This window comes from Pelmatolapia mariae, linkage group LG22, assembly GCF_036321145.2.
Source record: "Pelmatolapia mariae isolate MD_Pm_ZW linkage group LG22, Pm_UMD_F_2, whole genome shotgun sequence".
NCBI lineage: Eukaryota > Metazoa > Chordata > Actinopteri > Cichliformes > Cichlidae > Pelmatolapia > Pelmatolapia mariae.
In genome coordinates, this window is record NC_086245.2 from 13,464,033 (window position 1) to 13,476,333 (window position 12,301).

General features: G+C 41.1%; 1 protein-coding gene across 2 annotated transcripts; it reads left to right on the plus strand.

The window, feature by feature from the left end:
* Nucleotides 1–229: 229 nt before the first annotated feature.
* eomesa (eomesodermin homolog a) lies at nt 230–4,559 on the plus strand. Of its 2 annotated transcripts, XM_065470616.1 has the most exons (7): nt 230–1,108; nt 1,556–1,710; nt 2,540–2,661; nt 2,920–3,078; nt 3,255–3,316; nt 3,450–4,168; nt 4,295–4,559. In XM_065470616.1, the coding sequence occupies exons 1-7, from the start codon at nt 399–401 to the stop codon at nt 4,306–4,308; spliced, it is 1,941 nt and encodes a 646-aa protein (XP_065326688.1). In that variant the 5' UTR covers nt 230–398; the 3' UTR covers nt 4,309–4,559. The 2 variants fall into 2 exon arrangements, with proteins under 2 accessions (XP_065326688.1, XP_065326687.1); XM_065470615.1 differs by having other exon boundaries at nt 3,450–4,559.
* Nucleotides 4,560–12,301: the final 7,742 nt, after the last annotated feature.

Consider the following 12,301-nt stretch of genomic DNA (forward strand, 5'->3'; position numbering starts at 1 on the left):
CGCGAAGGGATAAAAGACAAATAAATAAATAAAATAAACTTTCTCTTCTTTCTCTCGTATTCTTCCTACCGCACACTTTATAATTGAATTAGAGTTGTGCGGCTATTGGCTATGGAGAGGGCTGGTGCCCCCTCATGCTTTCTCAAGAGCTCCTCCCCTAACAGAGAGGTTCGGCTCTCTTATAAGTCGTCTTATAAGAGGCGCTGAACATCCCCTACCCAGGCAATAATCTCATCTGAAAAGCTGTAGGTGCGGAGAGGGTTCAACCTCCCGTCATTCGTAAGGGAGGGAGGCTGCAGAGGCAGAGACAGAGACAACCAGGGCGACTGTGGCACCTCCTTGGCTGAGATTCACCCTGGACTCTTGAAATTCTTTATTTATTGCAAGATTTGAAAACAATGCAGTTAGAGAACATCCTTCCCAGCGCTAATATCAACTTACCCAAGACCTTTTACAATCTGTCCTCGTCGGACAGCGCTAACAACAGCCCCAGGCCATCGTCGCAGCTTGAATATCAAGACGTAGACCGGACGGAATCGGAGTCCAGCAACGCTCCTAAGAAGTATCTGAGCGGGGTGGGAAACGGGATGCTTGGCGAGGGAGAGGGGGACACTTTCACTAAAGCCGGGCCCGATGGGAGAAAAGGCTCCCCGGTGCTGGGTGAGGACGATTTGACGAACGGTCGCCGGTACAACATAGATGAACTTGGCTCTGACAGATACTTCATCTCGTCATCCCAGGCGACTTCAGACATGGCAAGCCCCTGTTCACTCTTTCCTTACGCAGGACAGACCGGGTCAGTGTACACCGGGTCAAGCAGCTCCAGGTACCCGGCTTCACTACATTACGGATCCGTCCTGCCGCCGACAGGCTTCTCCTCTTCCTCCGTGTGTACGGGTCGGAGCCAGTTTAGCAGCGGAGGGTATCAGTTCAGTCAGGGTCCGGGCTGTTTGTATCCCTCCTATCCCGGGACAGGGACGGGTATTGGCTCTATGTCTCTGCCGGGGTCTGCCGCCGGAGCCAGAGCGCAGGTCTATCTGTGCAACCGACCTCTGTGGTTGAAATTCCACCGGCACCAGACCGAGATGATCATCACCAAGCAGGGCAGGTAAGCACGTTTGGTTAAAAAGAACGGATTTAACAATACAGCAAATTAAACATTAAAATCATATTTACTTGCATCTGCTCCATAAAGTATTTTTTATTAGTATTATTATTATTATTTACAAGACTGACTGTTCATTTTTTGTAACATTTTATGCAGGCGCAAAATTTTAATTATTCTGCCACCCCCGACCCAACACGTCGGGGGTGGCAGGGTTTCAGTTTTAGTTTGGGGGGAGTTTTAATGCCCAATTACGCATCAGGACAATCAGGACACTAACAAAAATTGTGTACATTTAAATCTGCAAAAAACAACAGCAAGCACGATTAAATAATTCTGGCAAATTCAGCCCGTGAAGACGTTCATCGATAATGTTTTGCTTTGCAATTTTGTGTCTTTTGCACTGAAAGCTAACGAATTTTTCCTGTTATTGTATTTTTTTGCCCCCAGACGGATGTTTCCATTCCTCAGTTTCAACATCACTGGACTCAACCTCACAGCGCATTACAATGTCTTCGTGGAAATTATTTTGGCTGACCCGAATCACTGGCGCTTTCAGGGCGGAAAGTGGGTCACTTGTGGAAAAGCAGACAATAATATGCAAGGTGAGTAATGCAATTAACACAGTTTTACGGGTATTTAAATTGTACTTTGTTTTAGTGAATATTTTCTTTAAAAAATTAAAAAAGAAATGACAAAACATTTTAGAAACGATGCAACAGATGCTATTTAGTCACAAGGTTTTTGTTTTAAAGTGTTTTTTAAAAAACAAACAAACGAACAAACAAACAAACCCTTATATTAAAAAAAATAAAATAATGTTTTTATTGACAAGAAAAAAAATCGATCGTTTTTGTGAAGCGTATTTTTTAAAGGGAGTTTCCAGTGTTTTAACGCAGCAACATATAAACTTCGGTGCAGTTTAATTTAAATGGCCACGTCCTTGCCATGAGCCTGTAAGGCGTGAAATTACTCGATAAATGTGGCTTTTAAATAAGTGCTATATTCAACAGTTACAACTTTTAAATACATGAAAAAATAGCACCTTCATTTTAAAATGTAAAAGTTGAGTAGAGGTGTGAGAAAATATGAGGGAAGCATTAATTTTTCAAGTGTCAATTTTGGTTCAAATAAATGGGGAAGGATTCATAAAATCATCCTCATCATCAGAACTACTGTCAGTTATTGAAGGTTATTTAATATTTTACAGGCATGTTTTCATTTTACTCATATTTTATGGATTTATTTGATTTTACTGTAACACGGGCCTAATACAATTAGAAGAATTATTTCTTCTGAAAAAAGAAACAAATACAAAAAAGCTGCATGTGCTTTTTAATATGTTTTGCAGTTTGCACAGACCCCTGTTTATATTCTTTCAGTTAGTCATGTTACTAAAAGTCTATTGATTTTTTTTAATTTTTTTTATTTTAGGTAACAAGGTGTATGTTCATCCTGAATCCCCAAATACTGGTGCTCACTGGATGAGGCAAGAAATCTCTTTTAGCAAGTTGAAGCTGACCAACAATAAAGGAGCCAACAACAACAACACACAGGTTAGATATAGTTTTCAGATATGGCTGAATTCTTCTTCTTTTTTTGTGAAATAGAGTATTTCAAATACTTTTGCTTTATTTATTTATTTATTTTTATCATCAGCTGCAAATGCTTGGATACATTTCCAGAATATTTCCAGTCTTTGACTAATATTTGTGAACGAGTTCCCCTTTCCACTGAATCATAATGACTTGCAGCTGCAGTCATACGTATCAGCATGCATAGCGTTGCACTTATCAACCACTTCTCATTTTCAGATGATAGTCTTGCAGTCACTTCATAAATATCAGCCGCGGTTGCACATTGTGGAGGTGACAGAAGATGGAGTGGAGGACATGAGCAATGAGGCCAGAACTCAGACCTTCACCTTCCCAGAAAACCAGTTTATAGCTGTCACAGCTTATCAGAACACAGATGTAAGCACACGATTAGTCTTTTTATTTTTTTCCCTTTCAGATATAACAAATTAAAATGATTTGATCCTAAATTTTATTTTAAAAAACGCGATCTTTAATATTGTTTTTCAGTCTTGTTATGTAATTGTTTACCCGAAGATGCATATTATTAATACAAGCTTTCTTCTTTGTTTCAGATTACACAGCTAAAGATAGATCACAACCCATTTGCAAAAGGCTTCCGGGACAACTATGACTCGTACGTGTTTTGCATTCAAAGCAATGTGGTTTTTGGTTTTCTTTGTGTGGTGCCCTTATTTGTTGTTTGTTCAAAACCAGTAGTAGCCCATTGCAATTCATTTTTGTATTTGTTTTCTTTATTTTCTAAACAGGATGTACACAGCTCCAGAGAGTGACAGGCTGACTCCATCTCCTACAGACTCGCCGCGCTCTACCCAGATTGTGCCCGGAGCCCGCTATGCCATGCAGCCTTTCTTTCAGGACCAGTTTGTCAACAACCTGCCTCAGAACCGATTCTACCCTGGCGAACGCGCCGTTCCTCAAACCAACAGCCTTCTCTCCCCGCAGAGTGAGGATGCCAGTGCAGCTGCTTCTGCCCAGCGCTGGTTTGTCCCCCCAGTTCAGCAGCCGGGCTCCAACAAGTTGGATCTGTCATACGAGAATGACTATTCCACAAGTAGCCTGCTGTCGTACGGCATTAAGCCCCTGTCCCTGCAGACATCCCATGCTCTCAGCTACTACCCAGACTCGGCCTTCGCTTCCATGGCTGCAGGCTGGGGAACCAGAAGCTCTTACCAGCGCAAAATGACCACAGGCCTTCCCTGGTCCCCTCGTCCAAGCCCCCCAGCCTTCCCGGAGGACCAGCTGGGGGCAACTAAGGAAAAGCTGCCTGAGGAGAACGCGCCACCCACCTCAACCTGGATTGAAACGTCCCACTCACTGAAATCAGTGGACTCTGCTGATTCTGGTGTGTACTCCATGGTGTGCAAGAGGCGCAGGATGTCCCCAGGGGGCTCAAGCACAGAGAACTCCCCAACCATCAAGTGTGAGGACTTGACCACGGAGGAGTACAACAAGGACAACCCAAAAGGCATGGGTTATTATGCATTCTACACAAGCCCCTAAGACTCTATTTATTTAAACTAAATATAAATCTTTCGTTTTTATTGAGTGATCTCCATTCCTTGTTAATGTCTTTTTTCTCTTTTCTCTAAAGGTGCCAAAGCTTAGTGTTCCCCCCAAGCAAGCTGCACAAGGTTTTTTTCCCAGGCCAGCCCCTCCCACATACCTGAGCAGAAACATGCATAGTGATTGTTGTTTTTAAAAATAAAAGCATGTACCAATTAATTCCTTTATTTTTGCAACTTTTTTTGACAGATGTGATTTTTTTCCCCTCCCGTCCCCCATGCATATTTAAGTCATTTTTGTTGTACAGTATTTGTGCACTTTAGAATGTGATGTATCTTGTACAAATTGTCTTCATGGAGGTGTTATTAAATGGATAATAAAACAGCTTTTCATGAAGCGCTGTTCAAATGTCTGAGTATGTTTTATTTATATGAAGAGTGATCAGTAACAGCTCTTGGATGTTCACCAGCCGCAAATACAAATCTATACGTGCATTTTAAGACGAAACAGCTCCCACGTTTGATAAAAACACTGCATTTAAGACATTTTAGTACAATTGAAGAGCAAGTTTCTCATTTTTTACAATCTACTGCCTTTTATGGCTGAAAATTCTGGCCTTCAAAATAAAGCACGCCTAATCATCGTTGACTTTGCAACAAAATAAAGTGTGTAAAATCCACAAGGAATCTAAACATGCTGGTTCTCTTAAACTGAGCAAAAGTCAGTGAAAGACAATTCTGCCTTATTTTGTGTTCGTATAGATTGAGGTCAGAAGTTTTAACCAAATATCGTCATGCGAATAAGGCACACAATGAACACCGTTTCCAGCTGTACTTTGTATGTTTCAACTGATTAAAATTTGACCCATCTCACTCATAAACTATATTTAGTCTTGTTTATTTAAAAAAATATGGATTTTAATTATTCTTTTTTATTTCACATGCAGACAACTGTGACCATAAATAGGAATAATCAGAGGAAACAACAGTAAATATTAATGACATCAGATGGTATATAGATTAGAGGTTGTTTTAAGGCAACAGTAATGTATTTTTTTTTGTGCTTCACCCATGGAAATGTAAAGCTGAAATTCTCAGAATCCACGGCGCGTATGCATAAAAGCGCTGAGCCATCCTTTTCATGCCACAAATAAGTGTTACAAGGTAACACAGCGGCTCACAATTCAAGTGAGCAACGTGCAATTTAAGTATAAGGTTTACAAGTTTTATATGAAGTGATTCACAACATAGACTCAATTAGGTGAAAAGCACACAAAGCGGGGAGGGAGTACTATCATTTCCACTGTTGTTGCCATGGCGTTTTCACACATTTTATCATTTACCTAAGAATGCAACTGCATGTGAGGCATGTATACTTAGAAAACACGAAGAAGAAAAAAACTAAATGGAAAACAGTCCATAAACCATCCATCTAAGGGCAGCGTTCAGCTTAACACCTCTATTTATACTGTGCATCTATGGCCCCTCCAAAAGTGGATTGGTGAAACTAAAATCCGCAAAAAGAGAAGTCATAATATTCACACCGAGACTTCTTGGCTCATGTTCTCAGCGCCTGTTTTTTCTTCGGTGAAAATACTTCATATCCATCCCCATAAGGACCCCAATTTGAATTGATTTACATACTTGAATTCTAATTAATTCTGTTGTCAGACTCCTTGACAAAGTGAGGAGTCTGACTAACTCCAATTAACACCTCCTAACAAGGTAGAGTGCTTGATTGCCCCGGCCTCTCAGGAAAGCTGTAAGAAAAAGGCTCTTGGGGGGGAGGGGTTTGGGCCTAGAGAATAAAAATGTTTGCACTTGTGAGTGTCAGCAAATTGTATTTCAGTGCATCTGATGATGTTTTTCTTCTCCTTTTCATGTTGTCTTGACCTCTGTTCATCAGTTGTCGTGATGTGGAGAATAGCTGTCAAGATTAGAGCCGTATGACCACAGTTTCCACACTCTCTCGAAAGGATAGTTGCCAAGATGTGAGAGTAACCGATACACTGACAATAGAAGAGGAAGGCGGTACATTTGTAACTCATTGGCAACAGCAGTTACTTCAGCCATCGCATTCCCCTCTTATAGAAGCCACAGAGTAACTTCTTATGTCAGCAAAGTTTAGCATATTCTCTTAAATTTGCAAGGCCTGACATAATGGTGCTTTCATAGTAAAAAAAGAAAGAATTTGACTCGAACTAAAAATAATACGATGGCTCGAAACATTGCGTGCATATTTTAGGTGCCAAAAGGGAAGTCAAGACGATGCAAGACTCCTTTTGTGTTGCTGAAGATTGCTTTTCATGACACTGGCTGTGCACTTGGAGTGATGTTACAGAATAAACTTGGGAGTGATCAGACACATTTCTGATGGTGATTGATGCCCTTCTAAGACTTTTGCACTACACCACACCCATTTTAACTATTGTCGTGACCATCACACCATCTCCAAGGTGAGTGCCTCGTTTGTCAAGATATGTCGCCATGTTCAGCAGTTACTGTCCAATCTCTGCCATCATCACTCAGAAATAAAACCTCCTGTCCATGAAGTGATATAAACGGCAGCGGCATGATATACAGACGCTTTGACCGAGTCTAAACTACACGTATAATCTTAAGCTGAAGCTTTGTAAAGATCCTCTCACAGTTTGTTTCACAAGTTAATAGGAGGGGATTCTTGTGAGCTCCCTGCAACTCTAAAGAACAACAAGTCGATAGATTGTGTCTTTCTCAACCATTCAAGCAAGAAGTACAGTAATCAATAGACACCTCTGCAGCATGCTTGCAGAAATTCAACTCGTGTTAACTTAGAGATATGCGCATTGGGATAAGGCCTGAACAATTGACTGCTCTGCTCTACAGCTGTTAACACTGCTAGCTACATTCTCAGTAATTGACTGTGTTTTGTTGAAGTGTCAGTAATACAGGCCTAGGAGGACCAGAGTCTTGCAGTGAATGTGTAAAACTTGTGTTCCCTTTCCTGCGTGTGGGTTTGTGTCTGTTTGTATGTGTGTAGGTGAACAGTCGCATGTCTGTGCCCTTCCCTGAGGCTGTCCTTTGGTGACCATGTTGAGAGTCCATGTAAGAAAGGCCAAGGAGGCTATGGAGATATTGTACCCAAGGAGGGCTGACATCTAAACACAGATAGAGGCCTGAGGCTGTTTCCTCACCTTCAGTCACACTCTATTACTGCTCTCACTGACTAAATGCAGCCACGGGCAGACGTGTGTCTGGGTCAAGATTTTATATCCGCCCCTTTTAAAAAGTAACAGTCATGGCTGAGACAGAAGCAATTTTGATTCCTCTTCACACTATATTTCCTCTTTTGATGTGTTGATAAATGTCACCTCTGTTAAATGATTATCAAGCCACTTAGAATTACTGCAGAATTATTCCTCGGGGACTCTTTGAGTCTCATATGGCCACTCTGTTGTTTTGTGATGCTTTCACTCATGATCTAGTTAATCACTCTCATTTTACAAAAGGTTTTGGTTTAAATATCTTGAGGTTAATGTCATTTGTCTAAGGGAGTCACATCTACTTCTTGTAATTGTTTCTGAAATGATGCAACACAGTTTTCTTTCTGATTACTCCACGAACACAAAGGCAAGGAAACAAACTGTACTAGATTATACTGTGACGCCTTTTTACACCAATGTCTGTCCTGTAATTTGTTTTATGTATAAAAACCATATGCATTGTTAAGTGGAGTGCATTGACAGTATTTGAGTGTGCTTTTGTCTTTCCCAGGGTGTTTTATGTACACAACATGAGGCTTTATTTAGTTCATTGCTTTCTTTTGGACTGGTTCACCAACAGTGGATGTGGGGTTGGAGGGTAGGTTGACTACAGTATGAATGTAATGCTCACAGGTCTGCTGGAGTGAGACCCTGGTGTGAGATGAGTCTCAAGTTAGCAGGGCCACAACTGTTTGGAGAAGACCGTTGAGTGTTGGCAGAGAGCATGGAGGTGAAAAGAACCGGAGGCGTAGAAGGGCCTCCTGTTAGTACCCATAGACTGCATATGCAGCACACAAGCAGGGCCTTGACTCATTGGTGCATGGATAATGCTGGAAAGAGTATCCCGCAGCTAAGCTGCACTTAACAGCACATTGATTTCAAACCCCTGTGTTCCCTCTGGAGGGCAGTGGAACGCACCTCGACGGGCCAGACCCCCTCCCTTTTCCCTCTTCCCACCTTCTCCTTCTGATCACCAACACCATTTACCCTCTCCACAACCTACCCCTCCCACTATCTGCCCATCCCTGTGTCGATTTGGGTACACCGTGCTGGTCACTGGCCTCTACTCCTCCTTCCCCCGAATGTCCCACAGGAGTTGAACAGGATTTAGGGGCACTAACGCTCCCGCAAGACATTGGTCTTGAGAGCAGTGTTTGGGGTAGGGCACATAGATGCAGCTGGGTGGAAAAGATCTGTGGTCAAAATCAATGCATTGGCACTTTGATGGAGCGCTCAGGCAGATTTGGGAATTTCACATTCTCTTCCTTTTTCTCCTGGAACCCTCAGAAGGCCTCACCACTGGAGAAAAACAACATCCACCAACCCTTCTGGGGAAAAGGGACTCTTAATTTCTACAGCTTCTGAGACGTAACATGACACAATCAATATTCATTTGGTGGGTTGTACTTAACATTTTACACTCTCCAATCTGTCACCTTTTGCAGCTCACTACCAATTGAAAACTATCTTTGTGACCTCTGTAAGGATTCAACAAGTTAGATATTTTTTAAAGATTTATTTATTATCTTTTTTTGCAAATATCGCATCAAGTCTCCAGTTTTTTCAAGCACTACAAGTTTTTAGCATTGTTTTCTCCCTTTCTTCTTTCCTGAAGCTGCGAAAGGAGAAAACTTTCTTTCCCATCATCACCACACCTTGCAATCTGCATCTTTTTCTGCGAGTCCCAGCACAGGCGGATGCCAGTGTGGTGCTTCTTCCACTTGTCTACCTTCTGACTCATCTCCCAGCTGCATTATACTGATGCATGTTTCAGGAGCAGTACACAGCACACTTCTTTGTGCGCTAATGGGCTCTCAGCATCTTTAAGATTCAGGGTACAATTAAGAGGTGATAGTTTGATCTCCCACCTCGCAGTTCTATTTCTGAGCTGCCGCGTGATTATGCCGGAGGTTGATGGGTGGGTGAGGATTGGGCTCTATTTAAAGGAAAACGCCCCTGAACACTTCTGAACGAGCAGACTTCTTTGGCTGTTTGCACCTGTCTGATTTATCTTCGAAGTGCATTTTGTGCCACACCTATGAAAGAGAACCAAGAGATTATGTAATAATGCACATGACTGAGGGTGTTCACTGGAATAATAATAAAAGTTTTGGTGGTTTAGTGGGGTTGAAGATGGGTTTCCTGGGCTGGATCATTTAGATAAGCTGCAATAGTGAAAATTATTATGACAATTTGGGCACATCAGCTTTACATAGAACATTTAAAATGTGGCTTTCTTTGTGGTCCACCAAACACTATTTTCAGTCATTTGTCATGATCTAGAAATAGGTGAATATGTATCTCAAATCATAAGAGAAGGGAGAGGAATAACAGACAGAAGAGAAAGCAGTGTATCTATAGAGTGAATGAAATATCTTCATTTCTGGCTGTGTTGCCTTGTATGAACAGAAGGAATTGTTTAATACGACATTGCCATCTGCTGGTGAAGATGAATAATTACAGAAAAGTGGTACCCAGGATGAGTTTTACAAAGATTCTGTAGAAGTATATAGATTTAGATGCAAATACTTCAGATGATTAGTCAAGAAAATACCTGAAACAGAACCTGAGAGATGAATCTGGCCCTTCAGTTTATCCGTTTATTTTTAACGTTCATTGAAGCCTCATCAGAAATGGTCCCAAAGAGTGGCTGTCAAGAAGCAACTCTTGAGGAAAAGAAATGGGGAGAAAAGGATGCCAAATAACACAAGGCCAGGGCTGAAAATCAGCAGCAACAAGTCTTACGGCGTGATGGAGTTTGAAATTTTTGTTTGAAACTGTCATTAGTACAGAGGTACGACATTGAGTGTTTACAGCCATCTGTAAAACATGATGCAGCTGCATTTCAGCCACTGTTATCTTCAAAATTAATTGAATTATGGAGACAAAAAGTAGCATTACAGCTTGATCCAGCATGCAGTACCACCCAGAATATGTCTGAGAAGCAACAATCTATTTTTTCAGTATGACAATGATCCCAAACACACCACCAGTGCAGTAAAACTAGACCTGGATTTTTTTTAAAAAATAGAATGGAACACAGTGAGCGTCCCTAGAGCCTGAACCTCAAAATTATTGAAGCAGTGTGGGATCATCTTGACAGAAAACAGAACAAAAGGCAGCCAACATCCAAAGAAGAGCTTTTAAACGTCTTTCAAGAAGCCTGCAAAGCTTTTCCTGAAGACTTAAAGAAATGACAAGAAAACCTGAGATAGAGTGTTCAAGCTGTGGTAAAGAATGAAGGTGGTCATATCAGATATTGACTTTCAAGCTTGATAGAACTACAGAAACTCTGTTTTTGCTTTATATACTACTGTATTTCCATGTATATTTGCACATTTCAATAAGTAACTGCACATATTTACCATTTTCTTAGCAAAATAATGAGACACGAGGTGAGGCTCAAGACTTCTGCACAACACTGCATAGTTTACTCCTCTGTTCCCTTTTGTGTCATTTGTTTTTTTTGCTCCAGAAGTGAACATGAGAGTGTAATGAGCTGACAGTTGTGTTTGATAGCAGGCTACTGTTGTGCCTTTTGTTTAGGGGAAAATTCTGCTTTGAGGCTTGTGTGTCACCTGTTCATATCAATAATTAATCAACCCTTGCACACAAATAGCTCTGACACTCACACATTCAATATATATCACACATTTCTGTGTTTAACTTTTTTTGCAGGGATGATTTTCAGGAATCATTCTCGTCCAAGCTGTGCTGCTGAAGCTGAGGTGGCATGACCTTAAGATTAGTCTGGAGGGCAAAAAAAAAAAGTCAGCATTTCAGACCTCCTCTTTCCTCCTTCATGCTGACATTCACACCTAGAGCCAAATTAAAATCACTAGTTTACTTTACATGCATGTCTTTGGACTACAGGAGGACATCGGTGTGACTGGAGACAATCCATGCAGGCACAGGGAGGAAAATGCAAGCTCTGCAAAGAAAGGACTCTGCTGACCGGCAGACACAGCTCAGCTGAACCTGCAAGGATGTGAACTACACCTGTGCATGAATCATTATAAAACATAAAGAAGGTTTAAATTAATACAGTGATCTAAGAGTATCTGTCTCTGCCTGTACTGAACTTGCTAAAGATAAAAATTATTTAAAAAAGACAGTCTCTCTGTAGATGTTTGGATGATTCAGCCAACCGGTTCTTACTAAATCACTGGTGCAGATATAACTAGAGTTTCAAGAAACAGCAATGGGTTTTAAGTAATCGCATTACTTACATTTCATCCCCCTGACACTTTATCGCCACACTTCTATTCATCTGAAACCTGTAACTCCTTGATGCTGTTCTCCAATAGGAAAATTAATAACATTCACCAGTAACTCAGTTCGAATGCTGTGTCTACCCTCTCTTCAGAACCTCTTCTCCAATTTGAGCCCTTTTCCACCTTTCATACTCCTGATATATCTGATATTTCCATGTCCATATGTAAATCGAAGCCCGCTACATGTCATCTTGAACCTATGCCTACAGGACTGTTGAAATCTTGCCTGTCTTCCTTACTCCCACTCATCACCGGTATTGTTCCTTCTTTATTCAAGATTGCTTCAGTCACTCCTATACTGAAAAAAACCTGCCTTAGATCCTAACAATTTTAACAAGCTTCGTCTGTTTAACAATCTACCCTTTATTTCTAAAATACTTGAAAAGTCACAGCTCAACTTCATTTACACCTGGTTCATAATAATATATACGAGAGATTTCAATCTTCCACTCATGTCACTGACAGTACAGAAACCACTTTATTTAAAGTCACTGATGATCTTCTACTCAGAACTGACTCTTCTCAACATTCTTGTCTTTTTGGATCGGAGTTCAGCCTTTGACACTGTCTCTCACTCCAT

Coding starts and splice junctions, on each gene's coding strand:
- eomesa (XM_065470615.1), top strand. CDS start 399: ATGCAGTTAGAGAACATCCTTCCCAGCGCTAATATCAACTTACCCAAG. Junction 1,109..1,555: donor ATCATCACCAAGCAGGGCAG/GTAAGCACGTTT, acceptor TTTTGCCCCCAG/ACGGATGTTTCCATTCCTCA. Junction 2,662..2,919: donor CCAACAACAACAACACACAG/GTTAGATATAGT, acceptor TCTCATTTTCAG/ATGATAGTCTTGCAGTCACT.